Here is a 13327-nt window from a genome sequence, read left to right on the forward strand (position 1 = left end):
ATAAAACAAAAAAGTTTTCCCTCACTGAAAACTTTGTAATACACAGATGTCGCCACCGTCAACGCGGTAAAATGGCCGCGAGTTTAGGCGCGAATCTATTGATTTTCCGCGCGCTCTCATTCCGTTCCTAACTTCACCCTTCAGCCCTTCAACTCCGGTCTTACACAATAATTTATTAGGACTAATTTACTGCAAAAAGATTTTCATTTCGCATTCCAATTTCGAATTTCATTATGTTTCGAACGCGTTTTACTTTTTTTAGTTGCGCATTTTCCGTAATGGCGTAAAAATGTGTTTTGTCGCCGGCCAGTTTTATAGTGTGTAGTGCGAGATGGCTGAGGTACTGCGGATCTTGGTGAAGAGGTGATGAGATATAAAAATGCCAAAGAGGATACCATTCCACGTCGTCTATGCCACAAGTAAGTGTTGTATTTATTTAAATATTATTTAAATTTTATCACAAAGGGAAGCTTGTGTTGTTTTTTGCTATTTAATTTGATTAAAAATGATTTTACCAGTTATTTCTGTTAACCTACCTACATTATTATTTAAAAAGACCCTCTTATCAAAAAATGAAAACAGACTAGATTTTTAATTTTTTGCAATTTTATACGGGGATTAAAATGACCATCATCAGTACTCTTCGGAGTTTGGTAATAGGTAATTTTTGATTAGGTTAATTTTATTTGCTTTTGAAAATCACAACCCTAGACCGATTTTCAGCCAGTAAGTATGTAGCTTTTATAGTGTTCCTACATAAAGTTCGTCGAATATTATTGAAGATTTCAGTTTTCGAATTTCAAATTTAAAAAAAATCCACAGCTCTTTATTTTTATTCGAGAATTTACCGTCTAGTTTTAGACAGACAAGTTAGTCGATTCATGATGGAGCTAATTTAATAGACTTAACAAATTCTATGTTGTCTAGGTGATCTAGAAATTACCTTTTGCCTATTCTGTGCTATGGCGATCGTAGCGAACAGTTAATACCTAAGTACATGTGGGTCTGACTCTGGTTTAAATGAAATTACCTATTTTAAAGCTTGTAAGTGAAAATCGTGTTTAACTCGCAAAAATATTGAAGATTTCTACAAACGTTAATGAGAATGAACGTAAGAATCCGAACGTTGTACTTATTGTTACTTAAGTCTCTACCTACTACTAAAAGTTTCTTAGGTCTACATTAGATCCTATTACCTATTTAAAGTGTCTGCCCGTCTATAGAAAATTAAATATCCTGATTCCTGACAGACCCCTTACCATTAGTTTTGTTACGACTTACTTCCCCCTTATTTTATGATAACCCTCTGCAAGTAACTTGATAGTTCACACCAACACCACAATCAATTTATGAACTTTTTATGAGCTGTCAAAACGAATCACCCCATAAAGTACGACAGCACATCCTACTAATCCTACTAATACCTATTATACTCGTAAATGTGAAAGTTTGGATCTCTGGACGTCTGGATGTTTGTTACTCTTTCACGCAAAAACTACTGAACGGATTTTGATGAAACTACAGTATTATTGTTTATAGCCCATTTATGACGACCTGTGACAAACTTAATTTCATGCGGGTGAAGGCGCGGGCAAAAGCTAGTCAGAGTATAAATGTTTGTTGCAAAATAGCACTAAATGCAACTGCAAAAGATGCCACAGTGTTTCGCTTGATGTGCCGCCATCAGTACAACAATAAAGAACGCACCTACGTAATTAAAATTGTTGCATACATTGTAGCAACAATCATGTAAGTAACTACTGTTAATAAAATTGATATTTAACTTAATGGGTTTTCGGAGTAAAATGAAGTTTTATCAGTACTTGTGTTTTGAAGTTCTCCTTTTGTTTTTAGATACATCTCTAGTTCTCTACCTTTTACTCGCGGCTTTGCTCGCATAGCGTAGTGTAGTCTCAGAAAGATTTGCTTGTGTGCCTTTTAATTTTTTTTAATAACGGATTAACGATTAACGAAATTAACTATTTGATTAACGGTGCCCAGCTATGCCAAATTGTTGAGGCATTCTCTACCGAAAAACATCTAAATTGGTTCAGTGATGTGTGAAAAGGTAAAACAAACAGCTAATTCCGCATGTTAAAATACGGGACTATTCCCACCACTCGTTCCCACCGCTGCAACTCCTGTGTAGCTTGACCGCCAATAAAAACCCAACCAATAAAGGCCAAGTTTGTCCCGGGGAAAAGTTAAACTGTCATTGGACCCGCAACGAAATTAATCGGAAACCGCATGTTACATAATAACTAGTTAAAGAATATTAATTATATCGACTTCTTTTGAACGTATTTACTTATGCGAGTATTAAATAAATACATAAAGTAAGCAATGCCAGACTGGCAGGCGGCCGTTCGTATGAAATATTCAAGAACTGCCACGCGGGGTCGATAGTTATTGATTAATCAATTATAGACTAGGTACGGCTAATTGAATGAGGATGTAGGGCAATAAGTGTATTTGCTACTTATGTAGAGTATGAGTTTCATGAAAAGGCTCCGTATTTTCACAAGGTTTTATTTAACTTGCAGTACTTACTAATGCATGTTTAGTTTAAACAGAGTAAAATACAAATGAGTATCAGTATCAGTAGTCAGAGCACACACTGACAAAATTTAGCGTGGATTAGCGGTGAGGTGCGCTGAATTTTGTTAGTGTGTGCGAGCGCGCCGCATACGTATTGGCGCGCGCTCACATACAATCCGCGCTCGGTGCGTTTCTATGAAGATGACCTACTCATTTGTATTTACTCTGGTTTAAATCTTGAAACGTAGGTATATCAACCAGTTTTCGTAGCTCGAATAAGTTGAAAGGTTAGTACGTAACCTACTCATGCATTTCACCTGATGGAACAGTGGAAGCGAGTTTTTATGAAGTTTGTATGAAGGTAGACTTAGGTAAGATGGTTAGCTAGGCGGACTTAAGATAAAACCCTAGCAGAAAAAAAATCCCCTACGGTGAATCGAACTCAGAACCTAGGTCTGAGGCACCTGGTCTAACCACTAAAGAGAGGCGGTTAAAACTGATTGATTACAGGCATATCTAGAGTCATAAAGGATAGATAAGCTATCGTAGGCTTTTACTCCATTTTGGAAATAAATAAAATTAAAGATCGATGCAGCGTTAAAACAAATCATTGAAGCAGCGGTAGAAGATCGCTTACAGAGTAATAGTTGAATGTCAAAGTCGCATTAAAGGTGTATGGATTGCAGTACGGTTGAGGACCTATGGGCTGAGAGTGTGAGTTTACATCAAACGCGCTCAGTAGTGAGCGCGTCAGAAAATGACATTAAATGTATGACGGATTGTACAGCGCCCCTAGCGAGAAACGTTTAAAAACTATCATTTTCATACATTTTTTAAACGCGCTCACTAGTGATGACAGCTGAGGGCCTAGTGTGAGTTTTCATCAAACGCGCTCACTAGTGAGCTGAGCGCGTCAAAAATTACATTAAATGTATGATGGATTGTACAGCGCCCTTAGCGGGAAACGTTCAAAAAGTAATGTTTCATAAATTTTTTAAACGCGCTCACTAGTGAGCGCATTTGACGTAAACTCACGCTCAGCCCACAGCTGAACAGAGAGAGCGCTTGAGGATCGCGAAATTTAGTGCGTATTACCAGGCCTGGCTCACTCCGCGCGGTACATCCGATAATTACCTACAGCGAAGCGCCCCGCCGGCGGCTATTATTATATCAGTCGAGTGTCACGCGCGTGCCCCTCAGGACGCTAGCGTGCGTTGTAGTATGATTATAATTCTATGATCGAAGTATTATTTAAAAATGGACATAAAGAGAAAGAAATATTGTGCGGCGTTCGGGTGTTAAAATTCGAAAAGAAATCTACCGGATTTATCTTTTTTTTTCGCTTCCCAAAGATGCTGAAAGGTATGTTGGCCATGTAGGTAATCAATAATTCTTAGGATAGTATAGGAACCTAACCTACCATGACTACTGCTCAGAATTCGTTCGTTCGTTTCAGCCAAATGACGTCCACTGCTGGACAAAGGCCTCTCCCAAGGTTTTCCATAATGAATGCATACTTACCTACATACGTACCTCATTACAGGGTCGATCAACTTTTAAACCGACATAAGCTTGTCCCGACGATATCGCATTCAAAAACGACTAAATTAAGATAATTTAAAAATTATTTTTAAGTTCCATTCAATTAACAGTTCAGAAACCTTAATAATAAACATATGAAATCTAGATAATATAAAGAAATAAACATTAAAACTATGGTAACTCAGCATACGACTTCTTGCCTTCCATACAAATTACAGCTGTCCCCAGAGCGAGGTGGCTATATGTAATTTCTAATGTAAGAAAAATTTTCCTTTAAAAGTATTCAAGTCAGCTAATAAATTGCTTATAAATTAAACAAGGTTTAGTTTGTACTTTGTAAAATATAAAAATATGTTATGATTTTAAAGAAAAAAGTCCCTAAAACTGTGTCCCGAATTCATCCCATTTTGTAGTGTATGCAGAGTTACCGCGTAAAAAATAAACAAACATTATGCTACACGTCACAAATTTCTAATGAAGAACGGCGGTACAACCTTTGTTCTTGGCCGCGCGGCGGCGAGCCTTTGATTGCAGCAGCCGCGCGGCCAGGCCGCGGCAAGCTATCGATGAGTGCGCGTGTGTTTATTCAGTGTCGGCGGAGTTACCGGATTATTTCGATGAACAGGTAAATGTTTTTATATTTCTTTATCAGATTTTCAAGGTCTCTAAGGCTGATTTCCCATGGGTCAACTCAAAACGTTTGCAATATTAGGAAATTTTAATTTACAAGCTATTACGTAAAAAATGTCTTCTGAGTTACCTGTATACTGCGTTACAAAAAGGTAACTCTAAAGACAATTTAGGTAACTCTTTAGACATTATACGATTTTCAAAGACAAAGTGTCATAATAAATTTATTAATTACTTTCAGATTGTAAACTCACTAATAATGGCGTTAACGGCGGCCGAAAAGCAGAAAAGGTTCCGTGAAAAATTAAAAAAAAATCCCGAAAAATATGAGGAGGCGAAACGATGTCCTTAAATTTATGAGCCGTTTTTGTGAGGTAACAATATGTGATTGATTTTATTTGAATGATTATTTTATGGTAACAGTAAAAGATGATTAATTACTTCAATTTCAGAGAAAAGTGTGATTTTATTTTAAGTTTTTAAATAAGTACAGAGAAAATTAACAATATGTATGACTCGTTAGTAACTCAGCATACATATTTCTCATATTTTAAGGCCTAAGTTTTAAAATTATATACAAATGCTGTATACCAAACTATTTGATTTTGCATGACTGAATAAATCTACCAAAATAAAAATTGAAGTCTTTTATTGTTTAAGAATTGCAGCGTAATCACTTTGAGTAACTCCGGTGACAAAACTATGGGTCAAGATTTATACTTTTGAGTTTTTTAATAAGAAGTAGTTCATAAAGTTTGCTGCTCGATTAGAAAACCGTATCTCAGATATATTTTTCACACTTCTGAGTAAATGAAATAGTTAAATACTCAAAAAAATATTTTAGTAACTTGCCAAAATTTTTCGCTCGTTATGTCGGTTAAAAAGTTGATCGACCCTACAAATAAGTACCTAGATTAATTATTTTTTCACTAGACAGCAACCCTAACAGCGTAAGAAGAGTTCAGAGGCACGCGATAGAAAGAGACAAAACTTGTAGGTGAATAAAATTGTAGGTACGTAGTGCTGTGCGAGCTGAATTCCACTGTATCGCGTCGTAGCAAGACTCACATTTATTTAAATCGTCTTGCGGAGTAATCCTTCTGTACCTGTACTATTACTTATTCTGTGGTATTACATTTATGTCGATGATTACAGGTGAAGACAGCTCGTACCCGGCATGCGAGCTCAACGCACAGGGCCCGGCGGCGCGCGGCTGGCGCAGCGTGGGCGCGCCGCCGCACGAGCTGCTGCTGCGGCTGGCCAGCGTCACGCAGGTGCACAAGCTGCAGCTGCTGGCTCACCACCAGCTCATCCGTGAGTATAAAAGTCTTGCTGATAAGATAAGGCTACATCTAAAGTGAGGAGCGCAGGCCAAGTCCTCTCTTTGCCTCTGAAAAATTAGGCAGTGCTCCTGCAGCGATGGTGAAAGGTTTCCTGGCCAACTATATGCTCCATTCCACTCATCGTTCGTAAGTACAGTGAGTTCCTACAGGGTCATGCTCTTGCACTGGACGCTAGATGACCTGCATGATGAAGGGTATGTGGTCAGCTGTCCACTACTTCCCATTGAACTAATTCGTAAGTGTAGCAAGTTAGAGCAGGCTTCTTCTTTTCCATGGGACATTCTTGCTAAGTACCGAGGGAATCAGGGTCTGCTATATGCTTCAGCATATTCGTAAGTACCAAGGCTACTCTACTGTAACTAAGAGCAGGCTCCTCTTGCTATTGGGCACTCTTGGCAAGTGCTCCACTAATAGTCTCTGGTAAGTTAGAAAGGGTCATGTTCTTACAGTGGACACTAGATGACTTCATGATGAAGGGTGTCGTGGCCAGTATATGCTCCTCATGCTATTGGGTACTCTGGGCCAACGCGCAGGGCCCGGCGGCGCGCGGCTGGCGCAGCGTGGGCGCGCCGCCGCACGAGCTGCTGCTGCGGCTGGCCAGCGTCACGCAGGTGCACAAGCTGCAGCTGCTGGCGCACCATCAGCTCATCCGTGAGTACAGAGTCTTGCTGATAAGACAAAGCTACAAGTGCAGTGGACACTAAATGACCATGTAGGGTGTCACCAGCTAAAACTGTCAAGTCATCCGTAAGTAAAGCATGTTACAGCAGGCCCCTCAGCGTCTTTCCATTCTATACATAGCCAGAACGCAAGGGTGTGAAACTAATCGAGTATAGTTTGGATATGACTTTTTTTACTAAGCTCCTCCAAACTATACACGACCAGTACGCATACGCTGCGTACTGCTCGCGTATACTTTGTAGTGACTTAGGTCAATTATCTTCCTCCAAAATATACATCGCCAGTACGCATACGGACTAATCATGTATGTATTGTAATAAGTGCGTGATTACAATTTATACGCGAGTAGTTGCATGCTAGTCATTTTGACTTATTGACCTCTCTTTCTATTACATACTAGCTTTCCGCCCGCGGCTTCGCTCGCGTGGAATTTTGTCTGTTACAGAAAAACAATATCGCGCGCGTATTTGCTCACCGTTTAGACCTACCCTGGACTACGACAAACATTTTAAAACCAAAATCAGCTCAATCGGCCCAGCCGTTCTCGAGTTTTAATCAGACTTACGAACATCAATTCATTTTTATTTATATAGATAGATTAATTCATATCTGCGTGTCTACTTTAAACATTGAATCATCTTACGACACGTGTCATTGTTTTGATAAAGGATTTTTTGGTGTTTCTTATTCTGCCATAGAAAATATATTTGTTTTGGGGCTGATCAGTGGCGGATTTACCAATAGGCCAAGTAGGCCAGTGCCTAGGGCGGCAGATTTAGAGGGGCGGCAAATTTAACTATTTTTTTTTACAGAAAAAAAATATAATTAATAATTATACGTAACTATACACAATCCATATACAGGGTGTTTGGCGGAAGGTTAGACAAACTTCGTGGGTGTAAAGGTTAGGTCATTTTGAGAATACAAGTTCGCCCATTTGACCCTAACTGAGCTACTTTTTTTTAATTGATATTTTTGTCTTTATTTATTTTTTTCCGAAATTTGACCTAAAAACTGCTTCAATTTTTTTTCTCGCGTATTTTCAACCAATTTTTTTATTTGGTATTAATGTTACGGTCAAAGTGATAAATGTGAAAATTATGAATAATCGCCTGTTATTATGAATAATTACCGCATGATTTGGTAAATGTGATTAATATGAGGTCATTTATGTGTGTATAAAACTAAATAGGCGGCTTAGGGGTGGCCCAAGGGCCACCCCCGCCGCACCTTAACCTATTTTTCACTTTAAATCAAAACATTATGTTATATGCATCATGGAAAAGTAATATTATGCAAGAAACATAAACCAAACCAAATAAATATTTTTTCTTTCTTTCTTTCTTTCTTTCAAACTCATTATCCCAAATTATATTAATATATGATATCAAAACGTTCAAAAGTTTGGCTGTACACGAGCACGTACACAAGATGTTGTTCTCTTTTATGAAATTTGTTAGTACTAAACTTTAATTATTAAATAATCACTGTTAAATGTGATTAATTTATCACTTTTACCGCGACTGTCGGTAATTATTCATAATAACCGGTTATTATTAATAATTTTCAATTTATCACATTAACCGTAACATTAATATTGAATAAGTCTTTAGTCAAATAAAATAAATATCAGATCCAGATAATTATTGGATAGCTAGTTACGAGCCGCCAAAGTTTAACAAAAGTAAAAATCATGATAAAAAATTCAACTTAGAATTCCATTAAAAAAAAAGAATAGTGATAATGGATTGCCAATGATCTTAAAAACATGCCCAATTTCTTTTCTTTCCAATGATATATCACATGCAGTAATTCGATATTGAAATTCGTCAAAAAACCCAAGTTTATTGAAGAAATTGGAATAATAAATGGCGTGTGAGGCGGGTCGTTACATTCCCTATAATATGGTCGAGTGAAGCGATGGCTGGTTCACACGTCATGTCTGTGAACAGGCGCTGCCTTCGGGGACTGGTCAAGGAAAGATATACCTGACATAAAATATATGTATCAAAACGCAACAATTAACCTAGAAGTCTCGTGCTAGATGGGCGTCTTAAAGGCCACCTTCTATCAACGGGAGCGCGTGGTAAGTAACTTGCTTCTGAATGTATGTAACTTCCTACTTTTTTTTTATTTTTTATATTTTTAAACCGGCAGACAGTGGTGACTGAGTTTGTTGCGGCGCTTCTTCTCAGCACTTGCCAAATGTTTGTCTCGAAGCGCTGGTAGGGCAAAAAAAGAATGAGACATGACGTATAGGCTCCTTAAGAGCATTTGACGATTTGCAAGAACTAATTTAATTAGTCTAAACAAATAAAGATAATTTTGATTTTTTTTTTGATTTTTGAATAATACAAAAATTATCCGTACAAAATTGATTTTGAATTTTTTTAAACTCTTTTATTCATAACGTGGTTATTATTTTTTATTTAATTTTGAAATAAAACACTCAAAAATAGTTATGAAAAGGAGTGTAGCAGAAAATATAGCGATGTTTGAAGAAACTTTGTATGGATAATTTTCGTACTATTATTCCAATTTCTTCCATAAACTTTGGATTTTCGACGAATTTACATATCGAATCACTACGTGTGATATATCATTGGAAAGGTGAAAAAGCTAGGGATGTTTTTAAAATCATTGGCAATCCATTTTCACCATTCATTTTTTTTTAAATCGAATTCTAAGTTGAATTTTTTATCATGATTTTTACTTTTGTTAAACTTTGGCGGCTCGTAACTAGCTATCCAATCATTATCTGGATCTGATATTTATTTTATTTGACTAAAGACTTATTCAATATTAATACCAATTAAAAAAAATGGTTGAAAACACGCGAGAAAAAAAAATAGCAGTTTTTAGGTCAAATTTGGGAAAAAAATAAATAAAAACAAAAATATCAATAAAAAAAAAGTAGCTCACTTAGGGTCAAATGGGCGAACTTGTATTCTCAAAATGACTTTACCTATACACCCACGAAGTTTGTCTAACCTTCCGCCAAACACCCTGTATAAATAAACGATTAATAAACGCACTGTAATATATACTTAGGTACTTATGTGATAATGGATTTTAAAATATTCCAATAGAGTTCAATAAAAATAAAATAAAAAACTCGTAACACAGGATCTTCGGAGCCTAGCACGAGCACCATCTCTCCACAACTTCGTGTATATTGTTTTATTACCAAGCCTTGATCTTTTTAATAGAAATTGTTTGTATTGTTTTTAAACTGTTGTGCAATAAAAAAAAAAAATATTTAACAAAAACAATGCTTATACTGACCACACATTAAGTATTTTGTCTGTGTTCATAATAGATAATAGGTAGTGTAGGTATTTTTAAGTCATGCCTTTCCCCACCTTATGATTAGTAGATGCTGCTGTTTTTAGGTCAACATAAAACTCTTCAGTACATAGCGGGTTGCAAAAATAATCTAGTAACTGACAGAAATATCATTAAGTTCACAATCATACTAATAACGGGATTAAACTAACGTATTGAATTTCAAGTCAGTAGGGGCGGCAAAAATTGAATGGCCTACTAGCGGCAAATTTGTAAATCCGCCACTGGGGCTGATATTTCACCAATTGTAGGTATGGAAATATGTCAAAATGATTTTGTTCTTGAGATAAAAGTTAATAAATAAAATAAATAATAAATAAATATCCTTAGACATTTTACACTGCGCTTCTAGTCCCAAACTAAGCAAAGCTTGTACTATGGGTACTAGACAACGGATATAAACATAATTAAATACTTTTTTTTGTAAATACATACTTATCATACATAGAAAACACCCAGTCCAATACAAACAAATATGTTCATGCACACAAATGTTTGTACTGTGCGGGAATCGAACCCGCTACCACTTCGAACCACTACACCAAACGGCCGACAATACAAACCTAGCATTTAAAGTCTCGCATAATATTGTATTTAATGCGCGTTGAACTTTCTTCTCTCACTCTCTCTCATATTAATTAAATTGTTATTTAATTTGAAATCTACCTAATCAATTTCATTTCAAAAACCACTTACAATAGTTTTAAAAATCTAGATTTATTATAGATTCAGTAAAATAATAATATTTTATGTAATAATATCAAATAAATGTAATTTTAAATATAGTTCCATATTTTACTGAATTTTACTAAATCAATATCAACTAAACACACTCTAGTCAAGTGTAAGTGGTGTAGTAGAAACTAATCGAGTATAGTTTGGAGATGACTTTTTTTACTAAGCTCCTCCAAACTATACACGATCAGTACGCATAATTCGTGTATAGTTTGGAGTCACAGATTTACAAACAGGCACTCCGAAATATACACGAGCAGTTTCCTATGGGTGCGTTCTGGCCATGTATAGAACGGAAAGACGCGGCCCCTCATTTCCAAGTCCTCAATGTGCCTCTGGTAAATTAGTGTTGTGTGTGGCCAGTGTGGGGCGTGAAAGCCAAATGCTCCACTAACAGTCCCTGATAAGTTAGAAAGGGTGGACACTAGATGACTTCATGATGAAGGATGTCGTGGTCAGTATATGCTCCTCTTTCTATTGGCTAGTCTTGCCCAACGCGCAAGGCCCGGCGGCGCGCGGCTGGCGCAGCGTGGGCGCGCCTCCGCACGAGCTGCTGCTGCGGCTGGCCAGCGTCACGCAGGTGCACAAGCTGCAGCTGCTGGCGCACCACCAGCTCATCCGTGAGTACCGTTCCTAGGTTTGAACTTAAAGAAGGTAGGAAGGTATTTAAAGAAGGTCGCCAGCCCTAAGCTAATATCAAGTCATCCGTAAGTAAAGTATGTTAGAGCAGGCTCCTCGTTTCCAAGTCCTCAATATGCCTCTGGTAAATTAGTGAGGGCTGTGCTCCTGCAGTAGAGTGAGGAGGGTGTTGTGAGTGGCCAGTGTGGGGCGTGAAAGCCAAATGCTCCACCAATAGTTTCTAGTAAGTTAGAAAGGGTCGTGTTCTTACAGTGGACACTAGATGACTTCATGATGAAGGGTGTCGTGGCCAGTATATGCTCCTCATGCTATTGGCTAGTCTTGCTCAACGCGCACGGCCCGGCGGCGCGCGGCTGGCGCAGCGTGGGCGCGCCGCCGCACGAGCTGCTGCTGCGGCTGGCCAGCGTCACGCAGGTGCACAAGCTGCAGCTGCTGGCCCACCATCAGCTCATCCGTGAGTAAAGAGTCTTGCTGATAAGATAAGGCTACAGCTAAAGTAAGGAGTGCAGGCCAAGTCCTCTAGGCAGTGCCCCTGCAGCGGAGAAAATATGACTTGATGTTGAAGGGTGTCGTGGCCAGCTATATGCTTCATTCCACTCATCGTTCGTAAGTATAGTGACAACAGGGTCCGCGGGTCATACTCTTGTAGTGGACACTGGATGACCTGCATGATGAAGGGTATGTGGCCAGCTTTATGCTACATTCAATTGAACTCATTCGTAAGTGTAGCAAGTTAGAGCAGGCTTCTTCTTTTCCATGGGACATTCTTGCTAAGTACCCAGGGAATCAGGGTCTGCTATACGCTTCAGCGTATTCGTAAGTACCAAGGCTACTCTACTGTAACTAAGAGCAGGCTCCTCTTTCTATTTGGCACTCTTGGCAAGTGCTCCACTAATAGTCTCTGGTAAGTTATAAGGGTCGTGTTCTTCCAGTGGACACTAGATGACTTCATGATGAAGGGTGTCGTGGCCAGTATATGCTCCTCATGTTATTGGCTAGTCTTGCTCAACGCGCAAGGCCCGGCGGCGCGCGGCTGGCGCAGCGTGGGCGCGCCGCCGCACGAGCTGCTGCTGCGGCTGGCCAGCGTCACGCAGGTGCACAAGCTGCAGCTGCTGGCCCACCACCAGCTCATCCGTGAGTACCGTTCCTAGGTTTGAACTTAAAGAAGGTAGGAAGGTATTTAAAGAAGGTCGCCAGCCCTAAGCTAATATCAAGTCATCCGTAAGTAAAGTATGTTACAGCAGGCCCCTCGTTTCCAAGTCCTCAATGTGCCTCAGGTAAATTAGTGAGGGCTGTGCTCTTGCAGTAGAGTGAGCAGGGTGTTGTGAGTGGCCAGTGTGGGGCGTGAAAGCCAAATGCTCCACTAACAGTCCCTGATAAGTTAGAAAGGGTCGTGTTCTTACAGTGTACACTAGATGACCTGATGATGAAGGGTGCGTCGCCAGCCCTAAGCTAATATCAAGTCATCCGTAAGTAAAGTTTGTTAGAGCAGGCCCCTCGTTTTCAAGTCCTGTGCAAGTGAGGGCTGTGCTCCCTGCAATGAAGACTAAATGACCTGATGATGAAAGGTGCCCTGGCCAGCTATATGCTCCATTCCACTCATCGTTCCTAAGTAACAGTAACAACAGGGCCAGAGGGTTATGATCTTGCAGTGGACACTAGATGACTTCATGGTGAAGGGTATGTGGCCAGCTGTATGCTACATTCAATTGAACTCATTCGTAAGTGTAGCAAGTTAGAGCAGGCTTCTTCTTTTCCATGGGACATTCTTGCTAAGTACCCAGGGAATCAGAGTCTGCTATATGCTTCAGCGTATTCGTAAGTACCAAGGCTACTCTACTGTAACTAAGAGCAGGCTCCTCTTTCTATTGAGC

General features: G+C 39.0%; 1 protein-coding gene across 1 annotated transcript in view; it reads left to right on the plus strand.

Annotated features, from left to right (window-relative positions):
* Positions 1–152: 152 nt before the first annotated feature.
* The window catches only part of LOC135082985 (uncharacterized), a 39047-nt gene continuing 25872 nt past the window's right edge, over positions 153–13327 (plus strand). Inside the window, exons 1-6 of the mRNA XM_063977747.1 lie at positions 153–419; positions 5866–6024; positions 6513–6704; positions 11300–11434; positions 11773–11907; positions 12453–12587. Of these exons, the coding sequence (XP_063833817.1) occupies positions 380–419; positions 5866–6024; positions 6513–6704; positions 11300–11434; positions 11773–11907; positions 12453–12587 (796 nt within the window). The 5' untranslated portion in view covers positions 153–379. The remainder of the gene's footprint in view (positions 420–5865; positions 6025–6512; positions 6705–11299; positions 11435–11772; positions 11908–12452; positions 12588–13327) is intronic.

The sequence above is a fragment of the Ostrinia nubilalis genome, chromosome 22 (genome assembly GCF_963855985.1).
Source record: "Ostrinia nubilalis chromosome 22, ilOstNubi1.1, whole genome shotgun sequence".
Classification (NCBI taxonomy): Eukaryota; Metazoa; Arthropoda; class Insecta; order Lepidoptera; family Crambidae; genus Ostrinia; species Ostrinia nubilalis.